Source organism: Equus quagga, chromosome 7 (genome assembly GCF_021613505.1).
Source record: "Equus quagga isolate Etosha38 chromosome 7, UCLA_HA_Equagga_1.0, whole genome shotgun sequence".
Taxonomy (NCBI): Eukaryota; Metazoa; Chordata; class Mammalia; order Perissodactyla; family Equidae; genus Equus; species Equus quagga.
In genome coordinates, this window is record NC_060273.1 from 37,772,740 (window position 1) to 37,785,533 (window position 12,794).

General features: G+C 52.2%; 1 protein-coding gene across 4 annotated transcripts; it reads left to right on the forward strand.

Annotated features, from left to right (window-relative positions):
- Nucleotides 1-302: 302 nt before the first annotated feature.
- On the forward strand, nucleotides 303-12,793 carry SRRT (serrate, RNA effector molecule). 4 transcript variants are annotated; one of them, XM_046665296.1, is made up of 20 exons: nucleotides 303-1,138; nucleotides 1,370-1,509; nucleotides 5,293-5,421; nucleotides 5,678-5,824; nucleotides 6,082-6,270; nucleotides 8,098-8,267; nucleotides 8,400-8,584; nucleotides 8,798-8,896; nucleotides 8,977-9,094; nucleotides 9,253-9,407; nucleotides 9,726-9,787; nucleotides 9,903-9,981; nucleotides 10,287-10,475; nucleotides 10,810-10,983; nucleotides 11,081-11,234; nucleotides 11,416-11,609; nucleotides 11,804-11,960; nucleotides 12,167-12,256; nucleotides 12,378-12,504; nucleotides 12,602-12,793. In XM_046665296.1, exons 2-20 carry the CDS (start codon nucleotides 1,388-1,390, stop codon nucleotides 12,675-12,677), a joined length of 2,616 nt encoding a protein of 871 aa, XP_046521252.1. In that variant the 5' UTR covers nucleotides 303-1,138; nucleotides 1,370-1,387; the 3' UTR covers nucleotides 12,678-12,793. The 4 variants fall into 4 exon arrangements, with proteins under 4 accessions (XP_046521252.1, XP_046521250.1, XP_046521251.1 ...); XM_046665294.1 differs by having other exon boundaries at nucleotides 306-1,138; nucleotides 12,155-12,256; XM_046665295.1 differs by having other exon boundaries at nucleotides 308-1,138; nucleotides 9,250-9,407.
- The last annotated feature ends 1 nt before the right edge of the window (nucleotide 12,794 follows it).

Genomic DNA, 12,794 nt, shown 5'->3' on the forward strand with positions numbered 1-12,794 from the left:
GATCGTTGCGACTATCTGCATTTTTAGCTGAGAAGTGACTTCCTCAGATTGCATGGTTCCAAAATGGCAGAACCAAGCTCAGAACCTGGGTTTTCTTAGTCCTGGTCCAGTTTTTTGCAACTCTATCATACACTTTTTTGAATGTAGTTTGGTCTAGACACCAAACACTAGACACTGGTCTCCGTGCCGGGAGCAAAGCTGCAGCAGCATGCTCCGGGGAGGCAGCATTCCCTATTCTTAAGCCTTTCCACTCAATTCACTGAGCAGGACGTGGTATTATCTCTGGGGTGGTGGTGCGTTTCATCTGGGGCAAGCCAAATCCTGCCTGTCTCATCAAAGTACTGGTTGGGAATAAGACTGAGATTTGGCCGTTCTGCTTAAAGATGGGGCGCCTTTGTCGGAGAAGAGCAGGAACAATGGGTTTTCCACGGAGCTCACACCGAGTCACCAATAAAGGCTGGTTCTTTGGTGGGAGCACAAAATGGTGGGAGGGATGCTTTAAAATGGTTGCTCCATCATGCTGAGCGAACGCATTCCCCAAGCCCCGGCGCTGCGCGAGGAGAGGGGCGCAACCACCCAGGAGGAGGTTAGAAGGCGCCCGGAGCAAGCGCGGGCCGGACAACGGCTGGATGGGAACTGGAAAAGACCCAAGACCAAGCCAAGGAAACGTGGCCGTCGCCCTCGGCCCGGAGAAGCGCCCCTTCACGCCCAGAGAGCTCTACCGCCCTCTCGAGGCGGCGCTTGGTCCAGCCGGCTTCCCGTAGGTCTTCTCGCTTGCGCAATTCTCGTCCTGGAAAGCGTGCGAGACTTCCGGGTCCCCGCCCCTTCCCGTCATGCCCCGGTGCTCCCCGTCTTTCCCTCTTAGGTTTAGTTCCAGCTCGGGCCGCGCGGGGGCCACTCTGCTGTTGGAGGCGGTGTGTCGCCGGTGACGCAGGCGCAGCGCGAGCGGCGCGCGCCGACCGCCCATCGTCGCTGGCCCACCTTCTTCTCGTCGCCTCAGCCCCCTAGCTGAGGGCCCCGCGTCTCCCTCTCACCCTCCTCACCGTCCTCGTCGCGCGCCCGAGGCCGGAGGCGGGCCCAGGTCGCCCGGAAAGCCAGCCCGCCCGAGCGCGAGACTAACGGCCGCGGCCGCTCCCAGGTGGGGGAGGGGAGCGCCCGGAGAGCGGGGCCCGGGGCCCGCGGGGTGGCGGGAGACCCGTGGGGACGAGCGCCGCGTCGGAGCCGCCGACCCGCCGGAGAAGAGGGCTTAGGATGGCGGGGACGGCGGCTGGCTGGCCTGTGCGGAGCAGGGCGGGCGCGCTGCTGCGGAGGGGCGAGCCTTCCCTCCCGTCATTGTTCGGTGCCCTGACCGCCCCTGTCCGGGCTCCAGGCCCCCTGCGACCGCGCCATGGGTGACAGTGATGACGAGTACGATCGCAGGCGCAGGGACAAGTTTAGAAGAGAGCGCAGCGACTATGACCGTTCCAGGGAGAGGGATGAAAGACGGCGAGGGGACGATTGGAATGACCGGTGAGACGCTGCTTTTCCTCAGTTTTGTGCCCCTGTCTCGTTCTGCTGTCCTCCATCCTCATGGCGCTGCCCTTGTAATTTTATCAGGGCGGACCAGGTGAGACCTCTCGTTGTTGGCCGTTTCCTGCGGTTCAGCCTATTTGCTGTTAGCCCAAGAGCTCGCTCTGGCTTGGTTTTGAAATGTCCGGGAGATCAAAGCAATAGAGCTAAGAGAGTTTTGAGTATGAAAAAGCAGTGTTTATACGTGTACTTCAAATGTGCGCATTTTAGTGTTTGTAAATTATATCTCGAGAAGGTGGATTGGAAAAAAGTCATACAGAATTGGCTTGACGGGTGAGGTTGTCAGACCAGTTGCCTGGCAGAATATGGTGAAATTTCTTGTAATTGTCCTGGCTAACATCAGAAGGAGTTCTTTGGAGGGTGATGGTTGGGTTAATTGATTAGGTTTGACTCAGCTAGAGATTAGCTTTCTGGGATGTTCTTGAGTTAATTATAGTTAAGGTGTTTCCATTAAGAAATGTCTAACGTGTTTTTAAATAAAGTAATCAAGATGAGAGGAACTGTGGAAGACTTTTTTAATATAAGGGACATCATAAATATCCAATGAGCTGATGGCACTGGCTCCCTTTGGATTACCAGAAAAAAAGAGTTTGAGGTGACTTACTGTGATAACATTTGTTCATTCAGTATTGTTTTGAAAAAGTGACTAAATCAGTCAGTCTGTCCGTCAGTGAATCTCTTCATCGTGGAGGCTCTATGTGGCTCTTTGTTTTCCTTGGTATTTTCTGAGAAGGAAGGAAATCAGAGATGCTCTTCTGAATTCTGAAGATGGATAAGATGTGGTTATTGCCCTTGAGGAGTTTACAGTCTGGGGCTTGAAGTCAGGGACAGAATGGCCTTGGGTATATGCTGCGAGTGAGTGTGTATGAGAGATCGTTATGAAGATGGTAAGCGCTGAGGGAACAGATCTTCTCAGGGAGGGGAGAGCTGCAGGAAAGCGACACTTGGCAAGACTTGGAAAGACGAATGGGAATTCCCCAGACACAGGTGGCGTGAACAGCTTGGAGTTGGGGACATAACGCTGTGTGCAGAAAAGAGCACATATTCTAATGTTTTTAGAGTGGTGGTTCTCAGAGTGTGGCCCACAGACTGTTCAGGATCTGTGAGGTTACATCTGTTTTTATGCTAACGCTAAGGGTGGTATTGTCGTTTTCACCGTAGGGACATTTACATTCTTGATGCTATAGCATTGGTGAAAGAAACTGCTGGTGCCTCAGCCAATCCACTTTCACTTAATGTTCTTCATGAAGCAGTAGAAATTTTTAATTTTATTAAATTGGATTCTTGACTGCCCACCTTCCTCTACTTTATATGTGGGACGCCTGCCACAGCATGGCGTGCCAAGCGGTGCCATGTCCATACCTGGGATCCAAACTGGCGAACCCTGGGCCACCGAAGCAGAACAAGCACACTTAACTGTTGCCCCACCGGACCAGCCCCCCCTTTTTTATTTTTATTTTAAAGATTGGCACCTGAGCTGACATCTGCTGCCAATTTTCTTTTTTGTTTTTCCTTCTTCTTCTTCTCAAAGCCCCCCGGTACATAGTTGTGCATTTTAGTTGTGGGTCCCTCTAGTTGTGGCACGTGGGATGCCACCTCAACATGGCCCGATGAGTGGTGCCATGTCCGCGCCCAGGATCCGAACCAGTGAAACCCTGGACTGCTGAAGTGGAGTGCGCGAACTTAACCACTCGGCCATGGGGCCGGCCCCTGTACATCGTTTTAATACACGTGATGAATGAAAAGTATGCGCAAAGCACTTCTGCATACAGGAGTACAGTGGCTACCTTGAGGAAGAGTATTTGTGGGATTGAGTTGCGAGCTGAACTATTTTTTTTGTGGGATGTCATTTTTACCTGAATGAAAGACTGTCAAATAGTGGTTATTCATATTTGGGTATTTGACAGACATTTTCTTGAAAACAGACTAAGAGAACCTGTTACTTCAAGGAAATTTGTCAGTTTTGTTGCAAGTGGGAAAGTGAAACATTCCAGTGAAAACTGAAATTTTGGAAAACTTGTATCTACCAGTGTGAGCTTGACAGTATCCCATTACTTAAAGGCTCTTCTGAGGAGATACGTAGTGATACTAGTGAGCATGATGTTTTGATATTGTATAAAAAGATGTGTCAAGATCCATTCAAAGAGCCAGGTAGAACAATAGATTGGAATGTAGCAGAGTACAGAATGTTCATTGATTGGGTTTCAGATTCAACATTGCAGCTAGCCTTTAAGAAGCTCTTTCGTCAAGTTTTGGGTGGTATGGAAGAATGTCCCCAGTTATCTGAAAAGGCTCTTCAAGTATTCCTTTTTCCAACTATGTATCTGTGAGGCCAGATTTTCTTCATGTTTTTCAACCAAACAACATATAACAGATTGAATGTAGAAGCAAATGTGAGAATCCAACTGTCTCTTAAGCCAGACTTTGGAAAGATTTGTAAATGTAAAACAATCCACTTTTTTCACTGAAGTTTTTTTGGAAATAGGCATTTTTCATAAAAAGATGTAGTTTATGTTAATATTTAACTTCAAAATTAATAGGCATTATTTTTTTTCTGTTCTGATTTTGAGTATAGTATTCAAATGTGAGTAGAATTATGGCTAGATATAACCCACATAAGCAAAAGCTCTTTATTTATTTATTTATTTTTTGAGGAAGATTAGCCCTGTGCTAACATCTGCTGCCAATCCTCATCTTTTTGCTGAGGAAGACTGGCCCTGAGCTAACATCCGTGCCCATCTTCCTCTACTTTATATGTGGGACGCCTACCACAGCATGGCTTGCCAAGTGGTGCCGTGTCAGCACCCGGCGTCCGAACCAGCGAACTCCGGGCCACCAAGAAGCAGGACCTATGGACTTAACCACCGCACCACTGGGCCGGCCCCGCAAAAGCTCTTTAATCTTCAACAATTTTTAAGAGTGTAAAGGGATCCCAAGACCAAAAAGTTTGAAACCCACTGGGTTAGAGCAAGGATTTCGTTTTTCTATTTCGTTAAGATGGGGATGGAGGTGATTTGTGACGGTTAAGACTGGTGGAGAGGCTGGAATGACACCCAGGAACCAAGGTTTTGAACAGTGTTGTGTATTTAAGCAAGGGCATTTAAGCAAGGGCATGGCATCAGCAGATTTGTGATTGGGAAAGAGCACTTTGACAGTAGAGAAGGGGGAGAGACCAGGGGCTGGTAACCAAAACCAATGCTGCAGTTACAGGAGGAATGACCAGGATCAGGCACATGGGCTAGGGCACAGGGTCTGGGGATGGCAGGGAAGAGGACAGTTTTAATAGGCTTTGAGGCAGAGGATCAACAAGCTTGTAACAAATAAGGGTGTCACTCGGTGACTGGATGCGTGGTGATAACGTTGATATAACTGAGAGTGGACAGGGAGGATGGAAGCAAGTTTGGGCCCATAGTGGTAGAAATAATAGGCTCAGTTGTGACATGCGGAACGTTAGGTGACAGTGGCTGTCTAGCGGGGGATTGTTGATGTTGGTCCTGAGCTCAGGAAAAAGGCCAGACTGGAGGGAGAGTTGGAGAGCCATCAGTTTGTGGGTAATGGCTAAGTGATGGAAGTAGGCAAGGGTCTTTTTCTGTTTGGAGAGTAGTTTCATGATTTTAGGCTTTTAGTCTGGTGTCTCAGATAGGACAGGAAGTCCCTGTCCAGGAGTGTAAACTCAGGTTATCTAGCGGTGCCTTACTTACTGCTGCTCGTCCTGGTCTCCAGAGAGTGGGACCGTGGCCGGGAGCGCCGCAGTCGGGGTGAATATCGCGACTATGACCGGAATCGGCGAGAGCGCTTCTCTCCTCCCCGCCACGAGCTCAGCCCCCCGCAGAAGCGCATGCGGCGAGACTGGTGAGATGGCAACAGTTTCCCTGTCTCCTCTCCTTGCTCTCAGTTCCACCTGGGCCTCCGCTGTCTTCCCTCACTTCTGCTGAGAACTTTATGTGTCCTTTCCTTTTCTCAAACTTGCTGTAAACCCACCTTCTTGTCCCTTTAAACCTTTGGGCGAGAGACCATGTTCCATATGCCCTTCCCTGTGTCGCATCCTCCTTCGTGCTCTGGGAGATGATTCCTTCTCTGTCTGACTTTTGTGTCCCCCCACCCTCAGGGATGAGCACAGCTCTGACCCATACCACAGTGGCTATGAGATGCCCTATGCTGGGGGGGGTGGGGGCCCAACTTATGGCCCCCCTCAGCCCTGGGGCCACCCAGACGTCCACATCATGCAGCATCATGTTCTGCCTATCCAGGCCAGGTAAAGACCTGGGGTTCGGGGGTTCCTTGGGAGAAGGGAGTTGGTAGGCTAGGGGGATGGACTGGGGTTGCTACAGCCTGTGGCTGGAGCCAGGAAGTGGGTTAGGCACACAGAGCAGAGCCTGGGGGGGTGGTAGCAGTTGGTGCCTGGGGTGATGTCCATGGTGGGCAAAGGAAGGGGGCAGCTGGCTACCTTGGCCCCCCCATCCCCCACCCTCTTCCCCTACAACCAAGACTTCCTGACCGGGCCCCCCCCAGGCTGGGCAGCATTGCAGAGATCGACTTGGGTGTGCCACCACCGGTGATGAAGACCTTCAAGGAGTTTCTCCTGTCATTGGATGACTCTGTGGATGAGACCGAGGCAGTTAAGCGCTATAATGACTACAAGCTGGATTTTCGAAGGCAGCAGATGCAGGATTTCTTCCTGGCTCATAAAGATGAGGAGTGGTGAGTGCCCCTACCCTCCTGCTGTCTTTTCCCTGGCATGTTTCCCCTGGCCCCGCCAGTGGAGCCTGCAGCCCTGTCCTCTTCCCATTTTCCCCAATCCAGAACTTCCTGGGGGTGGGGGATGGGAATACAGCAGCACTGGCTGATGGGTTCTCCTTGTCACTTCAGTGTCTGCCACGGCCCCCCATCTCCCTTCCCCACTGTCCTCAGTGAGTGGGACACCTCCAGGCAGCTGGCCAGAGCCACCTGTTCCCCTGGGGCAGCAGGCAGACTGCTTCCCACTTGCTGATATTGGGTCATTGTCATCCCTGATCGCCGGGACCCTGTGTGGCTGTGGCGTCCTCCCAAAAGCAACGAGTGAATCCAGACAAGAAAAGCAAAGATCTCAGGGTCGTTTGACAGAAAAAGAATTTTAATTTTTTTCCTTTTGTGGATGTTTTAATTTTAATCAACCATCTTTTCCCCCCTTCCTGCTCCTCCTCCTCCTCATCCTCTTTCTGCTCCTCCTCCTTGAAAAGAGCCAGAACTGGGAACTACACCCGCCCATCGACGGAGCTCGGAGCAAACCCCCCTCCACCCCCCCCATACCCAGCCCATACATGAGCCCCCTGGGCTGACCGCGCTGCCCCGGCCAGGCAGACAGGCAGGGCACTGCTGTGCACAATGCAGCGGTTTAGCTGAATGTGATTGCTCAGGCAGTTAGTCAGTCAGGGCCCCACCGCGGAGTCCCGCCGGGGTGGGGCATCCGGGCCGGGACGCCCCAGCCAGGAGCCAGCCGGTGCCCACCTGCCAGCATGGGCCCTGGGCGCGGCTAGTTAAATCTTGAGCTCTGTTTGACCAAGCGGCCAAGGTAAAGATCCTGGAGGTGACGCCTGCGGCTTTCCTTTGCTCTTATTCTCAACTCGTGGTTCTGTTCTGTCTTTCACTGTCCCCTCTTTCTTCTCTCTCTGTCCCTTTGTCTCAGTCTTTCATGTACCTTTCATTCTTTCTCTGTCCCTGTTCTTGCTCCCTGCCTAACACTTCCTTCCTGATTTACTCTGTTGTTGTTTCTCAGTCTAATCTTTAGTTTTTCCCTTTGTTTTTGATTTCTGGGACTTTTACACTTTCTCTTTCTCCTTTTTCTCATATTCTTTAATTTCTTCTGTTTTTTCCCCCAAGGTCCTCCTACTTTAAATGTTCTCTTTTCATGCTCCCCCTCCCCCCTCCTCTCGCTCTCCCTGTGGGCAGTACCTAAGGTTATAAGGGCACTTTCGTTTCTTCCTTTGGTCTCTCCCTGTTCCTTTACCATCTGCTTGTCTTCCCAAGGGGGGAGAAAGGTATCCTGCCTTTTTGGCTTTTCCTATCTGGTGCATTTCAGGTTTCCCTCTGTCTTCCACCTAGGGATGGAGGGAGTTGGTGGGAACAGTCCTTTTAATGACTCTAGTTTGGGGTTGGCGAGGAGAGGGAGGTTCTTTGGAGCCTGTATTTCCTAAGCCTTCCTCTCAGAAGCTTTGGGAAACTACACTTTTTAAAGTTAGTGTTTCCCAGAGACTTAAGGCAATCAGTCTGCCTCTCCAGTCCTGGCCTAGCCCTGTAGTCATTGCTCTTCCCAAATCCAGAGCTCTTAGTTCTTGGCTCTCCCCCAAATCTTCTCCGAGCATAACCTGTGCTTCCTTTTGGGGGTATTGGGTGGTTCTAATGCACCGCTCTCCCCAGTCTCTCTGCTTTTAATCTTCTGTGGGTGTGAGAGGATGGGGGCTATGCCCTAACTTTCTTGGGCCCCTCCCCATGTCCTGGCCCTGGCCTCCAGTGACTATTTTGTCTCTTCCCTCCTCCCTTCCTTCCCAGGTTTCGCTCTAAGTACCACCCAGATGAGGTGGGGAAGCGTAGGCAGGAGGCCCGGGGGGCCCTGCAAAACCGCCTGAGGGTATTCCTGTCCCTCATGGAGAGTGGCTGGTTTGATAATCTTCTCCTGGACATAGACAAAGCTGATGCCATTGTCAAGATGCTGGATGCAGGTGTGTGGATTGGGAGAGGTGGGGGTGTCTGGCGACCAAGGTCTTGGTTGGGAAACAGAAATAGGTTGACACAAAGCCAAAGGCTGAAGGCCAGGGCCCTTGGATTGTGACCTTTGCTCCCTTTGTTGGTAGCTGTGATTAAGATGGAAGGAGGTACAGAGAATGACCTACGCATCCTGGAGCAAGAGGAGGAGGAGGAACAGGCAGGAAAGCCCGGGGAGCCTAGCAAGAAAGAGGAAGGCCGGGCTGGACCAGGCCTGGGGGATGGAGAGCGCAAGGCCAACGACAAGGATGACAAGAAAGAAGATGGCACACAGGTCCGAGTGCTGGGCCTCTGGGTGCTGCCTGTGAGGGCCTGGGAGGAGGGAGCTGCCTGGGTGGTGGTTGGCTCCAGAGAAGCTGGAACTAGGGGGTTGTGTATTGGGTGGAGGAGAGGTGAATTTCTGGGCTCAGTTGTAGAGGATGGGAGGGGCCCTCTGATAGAGGTTGAAGGGAACGTCGACATCCTCAGTGATTGTCTCCACCTGTAGGCTGAAAATGACAGTTCTAGTGATGACAAAACTAAGAAATCCGAGGGTGATGGGGAAAAGGAAGAGAAGAAAGACGACGCTGAGAAAGAAGCCAAAAAGGTAGGGTAGCTGTTGCATGGGGTCACTGGCAGGGCTGGGGCCTCCTGTCTCCTCACCGCCTCTGGCTGTGGCTCTCACAGAGCAGCAAGAAGCGGAACAGGAAGCACAGTGGTGAGGACAGCTTTGACGAGGGCAGTGTGTCGGAGTCCGAGTCGGAGTCCGAGAGCGGCCAAGCAGAGGAGGAGAAGGAGGATGCTGGTGGGTTTTACTTTCTGTTTCTAGTCCATTCTTTCCTACTGAACAGGTGGGGGGGGGGGGGAGAAATTGTTGGGGGGTGGGGGTTTGACAACCTCTATATCGTCCACTGCAAAATCACCGATAAAAATTCATCAACTCCCACCACTTCTGCTTAGAAGAAGCACTCAAGGAAAAGGAGAAGCCCAAGGAAGAAGAAAGGGAGAAGCCTAAGGACACCCCTGGGCTGGAGTGTAAGCCCCGGCCACTGCATAAGACTTGCTCTCTCTTCATGCGCAACATCGCCCCCAACATCTCCCGGGCTGAGATCATTTCTGTGAGTGGCGAAAATGGTGTTGGGGTGGGGCTGACAGCTAGGGCACGGCTGGGACAGGATGATCTGGCACTGCTTCTGACACATATCCCTACTTCTCTAATAGGGAGGCCCTCTTTCCATGGGCCCATGCCCTTCGAGGGCTGACCCTGACGGCACCATTTGCTTTCGAGTGCTGTTATTCTTAAGCCCTTTATTGGTTTTTTCTTGCCCGAGTAAAGTTGTAAAGGCAGTCCCCCAGGGTTCCGAGAACATGGGGAATGGAGGACGACGTGAATCCCTGAATCACTAAATGGGGTTTCTGTTCCTCTGCTTTTCCAGCTTTGTAAAAGATATCCAGGCTTTATGCGTGTGGCACTGTCGGAGCCTCAGCCCGAGAGGAGGTGAGGGATGGAAAGAAGTGTGACCCTGGATTAGTTGAAGAAAAGGTGCAGGGAAGGTTAATGGCCAAGAACATCTGCACCCCAGGATTATGCTGATGTTTTCTTTCTTGTATAGGTTTTTCCGGCGTGGCTGGGTGACCTTTGACCGCAGTGTTAACATCAAGGAGATTTGTTGGAACCTGCAGAATATTCGAGTGAGTGTTGGGAGTGGGACTATTTTGAGGAAGAGAAAGTGGGGCGCTCCATGCCGCACACACCTCTGATTCCCTTGTTCGTTGATTGCTTCATTCATTCTGCCCCCTATTTCATCCATTCAGTCTGCTCACATTAACTATATACTTCCATCTCTGGGCCAGGCTCTGGGCCTGTGACCGGGAACAAGACATGCCTGGTCCCTGTCCTCAGGGTGCTCACGGTCTAATCACTCTGCCCTCAGTAGGGCCAGCCTTTGAGTTGCCATTTCTTGGGCAAGTGTTGGTAAGCTCTCTGTTCCCTCCAGCTCCGAGAGTGTGAGCTGAGCCCTGGCGTGAACAGAGACCTGACCCGTCGCGTCCGCAACATCAACGGCATCACCCAACACAAGCAGATAGTGCGCAATGACATCAAGCTGGCCGCCAAGCTGATCCATACGCTGGACGACAGGACTCAGCTCTGGGCCTCTGAGCCCGGGACACCTCCTCTGCCAACAGTCAGTCACTTCCCATGGGGCTTTTTCAAAAGCAGCTGATACCACCTCATGTGTGGGCACCTCTGGCATTGATCCTTATACCCACCCGCTTGTTTGCCTCTGTCGGGGAGCACCTCTTGCTTCCAACAGAACAGACTGGCGTTAGTGATGATTTGTATGTTAGGGTGGACCAAATACAAGAATGAAGACAAATAACGAGGCAACGATTATAGTTAGGCCGAGTGGGCCCTGAGCTCCTGCTGCACCTTGCCTCTCACATGAGGGGGGCTTCCTAGGCTGCCTACCCTGAGGGCTTTTCTCTGCCTCACTTGCCCCATATCTCCCTTCCTCCCAGAGTCTGCCCTCTCAGAACCCAATCTTGAAGAATATCACCGACTACCTGATTGAGGAAGTGAGTGCCGAGGAGGAGGAGCTGCTGGGGAGCAGTGGGGGGGCCCCCCCTGAGGAGCCCCCTAAGGAAGGGAACCCAGCAGAGATCAACGTGGAACGGGATGAGAAGCTTATCAAGGTGCCAGCGAGAGCAGAGTGTGGGGTGTGCGAGAGCCTGGCTCGGGGCAGCAAAGGGGCCAGAGTGTGGTGAACTCACGGCTTCTTGTTTCTCTTAGGTTTTGGACAAACTCCTTCTCTATTTGCGCATTGTGCATTCCCTGGATTATTATAACACGTGCGAGTACCCCAATGAGGATGAAATGCCCAACCGTTGTGGCATCATCCATGTTCGGGGGCCCATGCCACCCAACCGCATCAGTCATGGAGAAGGTGAGCTCCCAGCTCCCCCCGCTCCTGATTCCCCTTTGGTCTCCCTTTCTCCCCAGCTGCCTCTGGTCTTAGTTCTCCTCTGGAGGCAGTGCTCCACCACCCTCTTGTCTAATCCCATTTGTATTCCTTGCTTCTGGCTCCCTTCTCCAACCTGCTGTCGGTTTCTGTTCCCAAACCACAGTGCTAGAGTGGCAGAAGACATTTGAGGAGAAGCTGACTCCGCTGCTGAGTGTGCGGGAATCTCTTTCAGAGGAAGAGGCCCAGAAGATGGGTCGCAAAGACCCTGAGCAGGAAGTGGAAAAGTTTGTCACCTCTAACACCCAGGAACTGGGCAAGGATAAGTGGCTGTGCCCTCTCAGTGGCAAGAAATTCAAGGTCTGGAATGTTAGAGAGTTGTGTGTTAAAATGGTGGGAGGTGGGGGTTGAGCCATGAAGCCGCCTCAAGGCCTGGGGAGGAAATTGCTTAGTGGGATTGGTGAGAGGGGAGGTTGATTACCCTTCCAGATTGGGTCTGGGGTTACGGAAGCCCCATTGCTGCTCTGTTCTGACCCTCTCCTCTTTTCACCCAGGGCCCTGAGTTTGTACGGAAACATATCTTTAACAAGCATGCAGAGAAAATTGAGGAAGTGAAGAAGGAGGTGGCCTTTTTTAACAACTTTCTCACTGATGCCAAGCGCCCAGCTCTGCCTGAGATCAAGCCAGCTCAGCCACCTGGCCCTGCCCAGAGTAAGATACGATCCGTGAGAGTCTGCCACATTCCTCTCCCTGGACCATTGAGACTCCTGGTTCTCCAAATCTGTCTACCCTACGCTCAGGCCACATTCTTAAAAGCCAGTTGTCGTTTTCCTGTTGTCTCCGTGTGTGTGTCCGTCCACCCCCCCCCCCCCCCCCCGCAGTAATTCATGTCCCTGTCCGTGTTGTACTCCCCCCAGGCCTGACTCCGGGACTCCCCTACCCACACCAGACTCCCCAGGGCCTGATGCCCTATGGTCAGCCTCGGCCCCCCATTTTGGGATATGGAGGTAAGCATAAGGGGGAGCTGAAAGAGTGGCTTGGTGGTTGTGAGGGGCTGGTAGAAAGAAAACTTAGCTGGGATGTAGTTGAGGTCATAGTTTTCCAACTCAACACTGATCTTTCTCATAGCTGGTGCTGTGCGCCCTGCAGTCCCCACAGGAGGGCCTCCATACCCGCATGCCCCCTATGGTGCTGGCCGAGGGAACTATGATGCCTTCCGAGGCCAGGGAGGTTATCCTGGAAAACCTCGAAACAGGTGAGAATGAGCCAAGATGCCCAGGCTTTCTTGCCTCTTCAAACTCTTTCAGGGACCCTCAACTCTCATGCCATCTTACCTCTTTCTTATCTCACAGGATGGTCCGTGGAGACCCACGGGCCATTGTGGAATATCGTGACCTGGATGCTCCAGATGATGTGGATTTCTTTTGAGCCGCCTACTTTTCCTTATTCCTGATATCATCTGTACTTCTGACTGCCTTGTCCCATCCAGCTCTGAGAATTTTTTGTACGTTCAGCCCTACTGCCAATAAAAGCACTTCCACAGAC

Coding starts and splice junctions, on each gene's coding strand:
- SRRT (XM_046665293.1), top strand. CDS start 1,388: ATGGGTGACAGTGATGACGAGTACGATCGCAGGCGCAGGGACAAGTTT. Junction 8,585..8,797: donor AGAAAGAAGATGGCACACAG/GTCCGAGTGCTG, acceptor CTCCACCTGTAG/GCTGAAAATGACAGTTCTAG. Junction 11,610..11,803: donor TCAGTGGCAAGAAATTCAAG/GTCTGGAATGTT, acceptor CTTTTCACCCAG/GGCCCTGAGTTTGTACGGAA.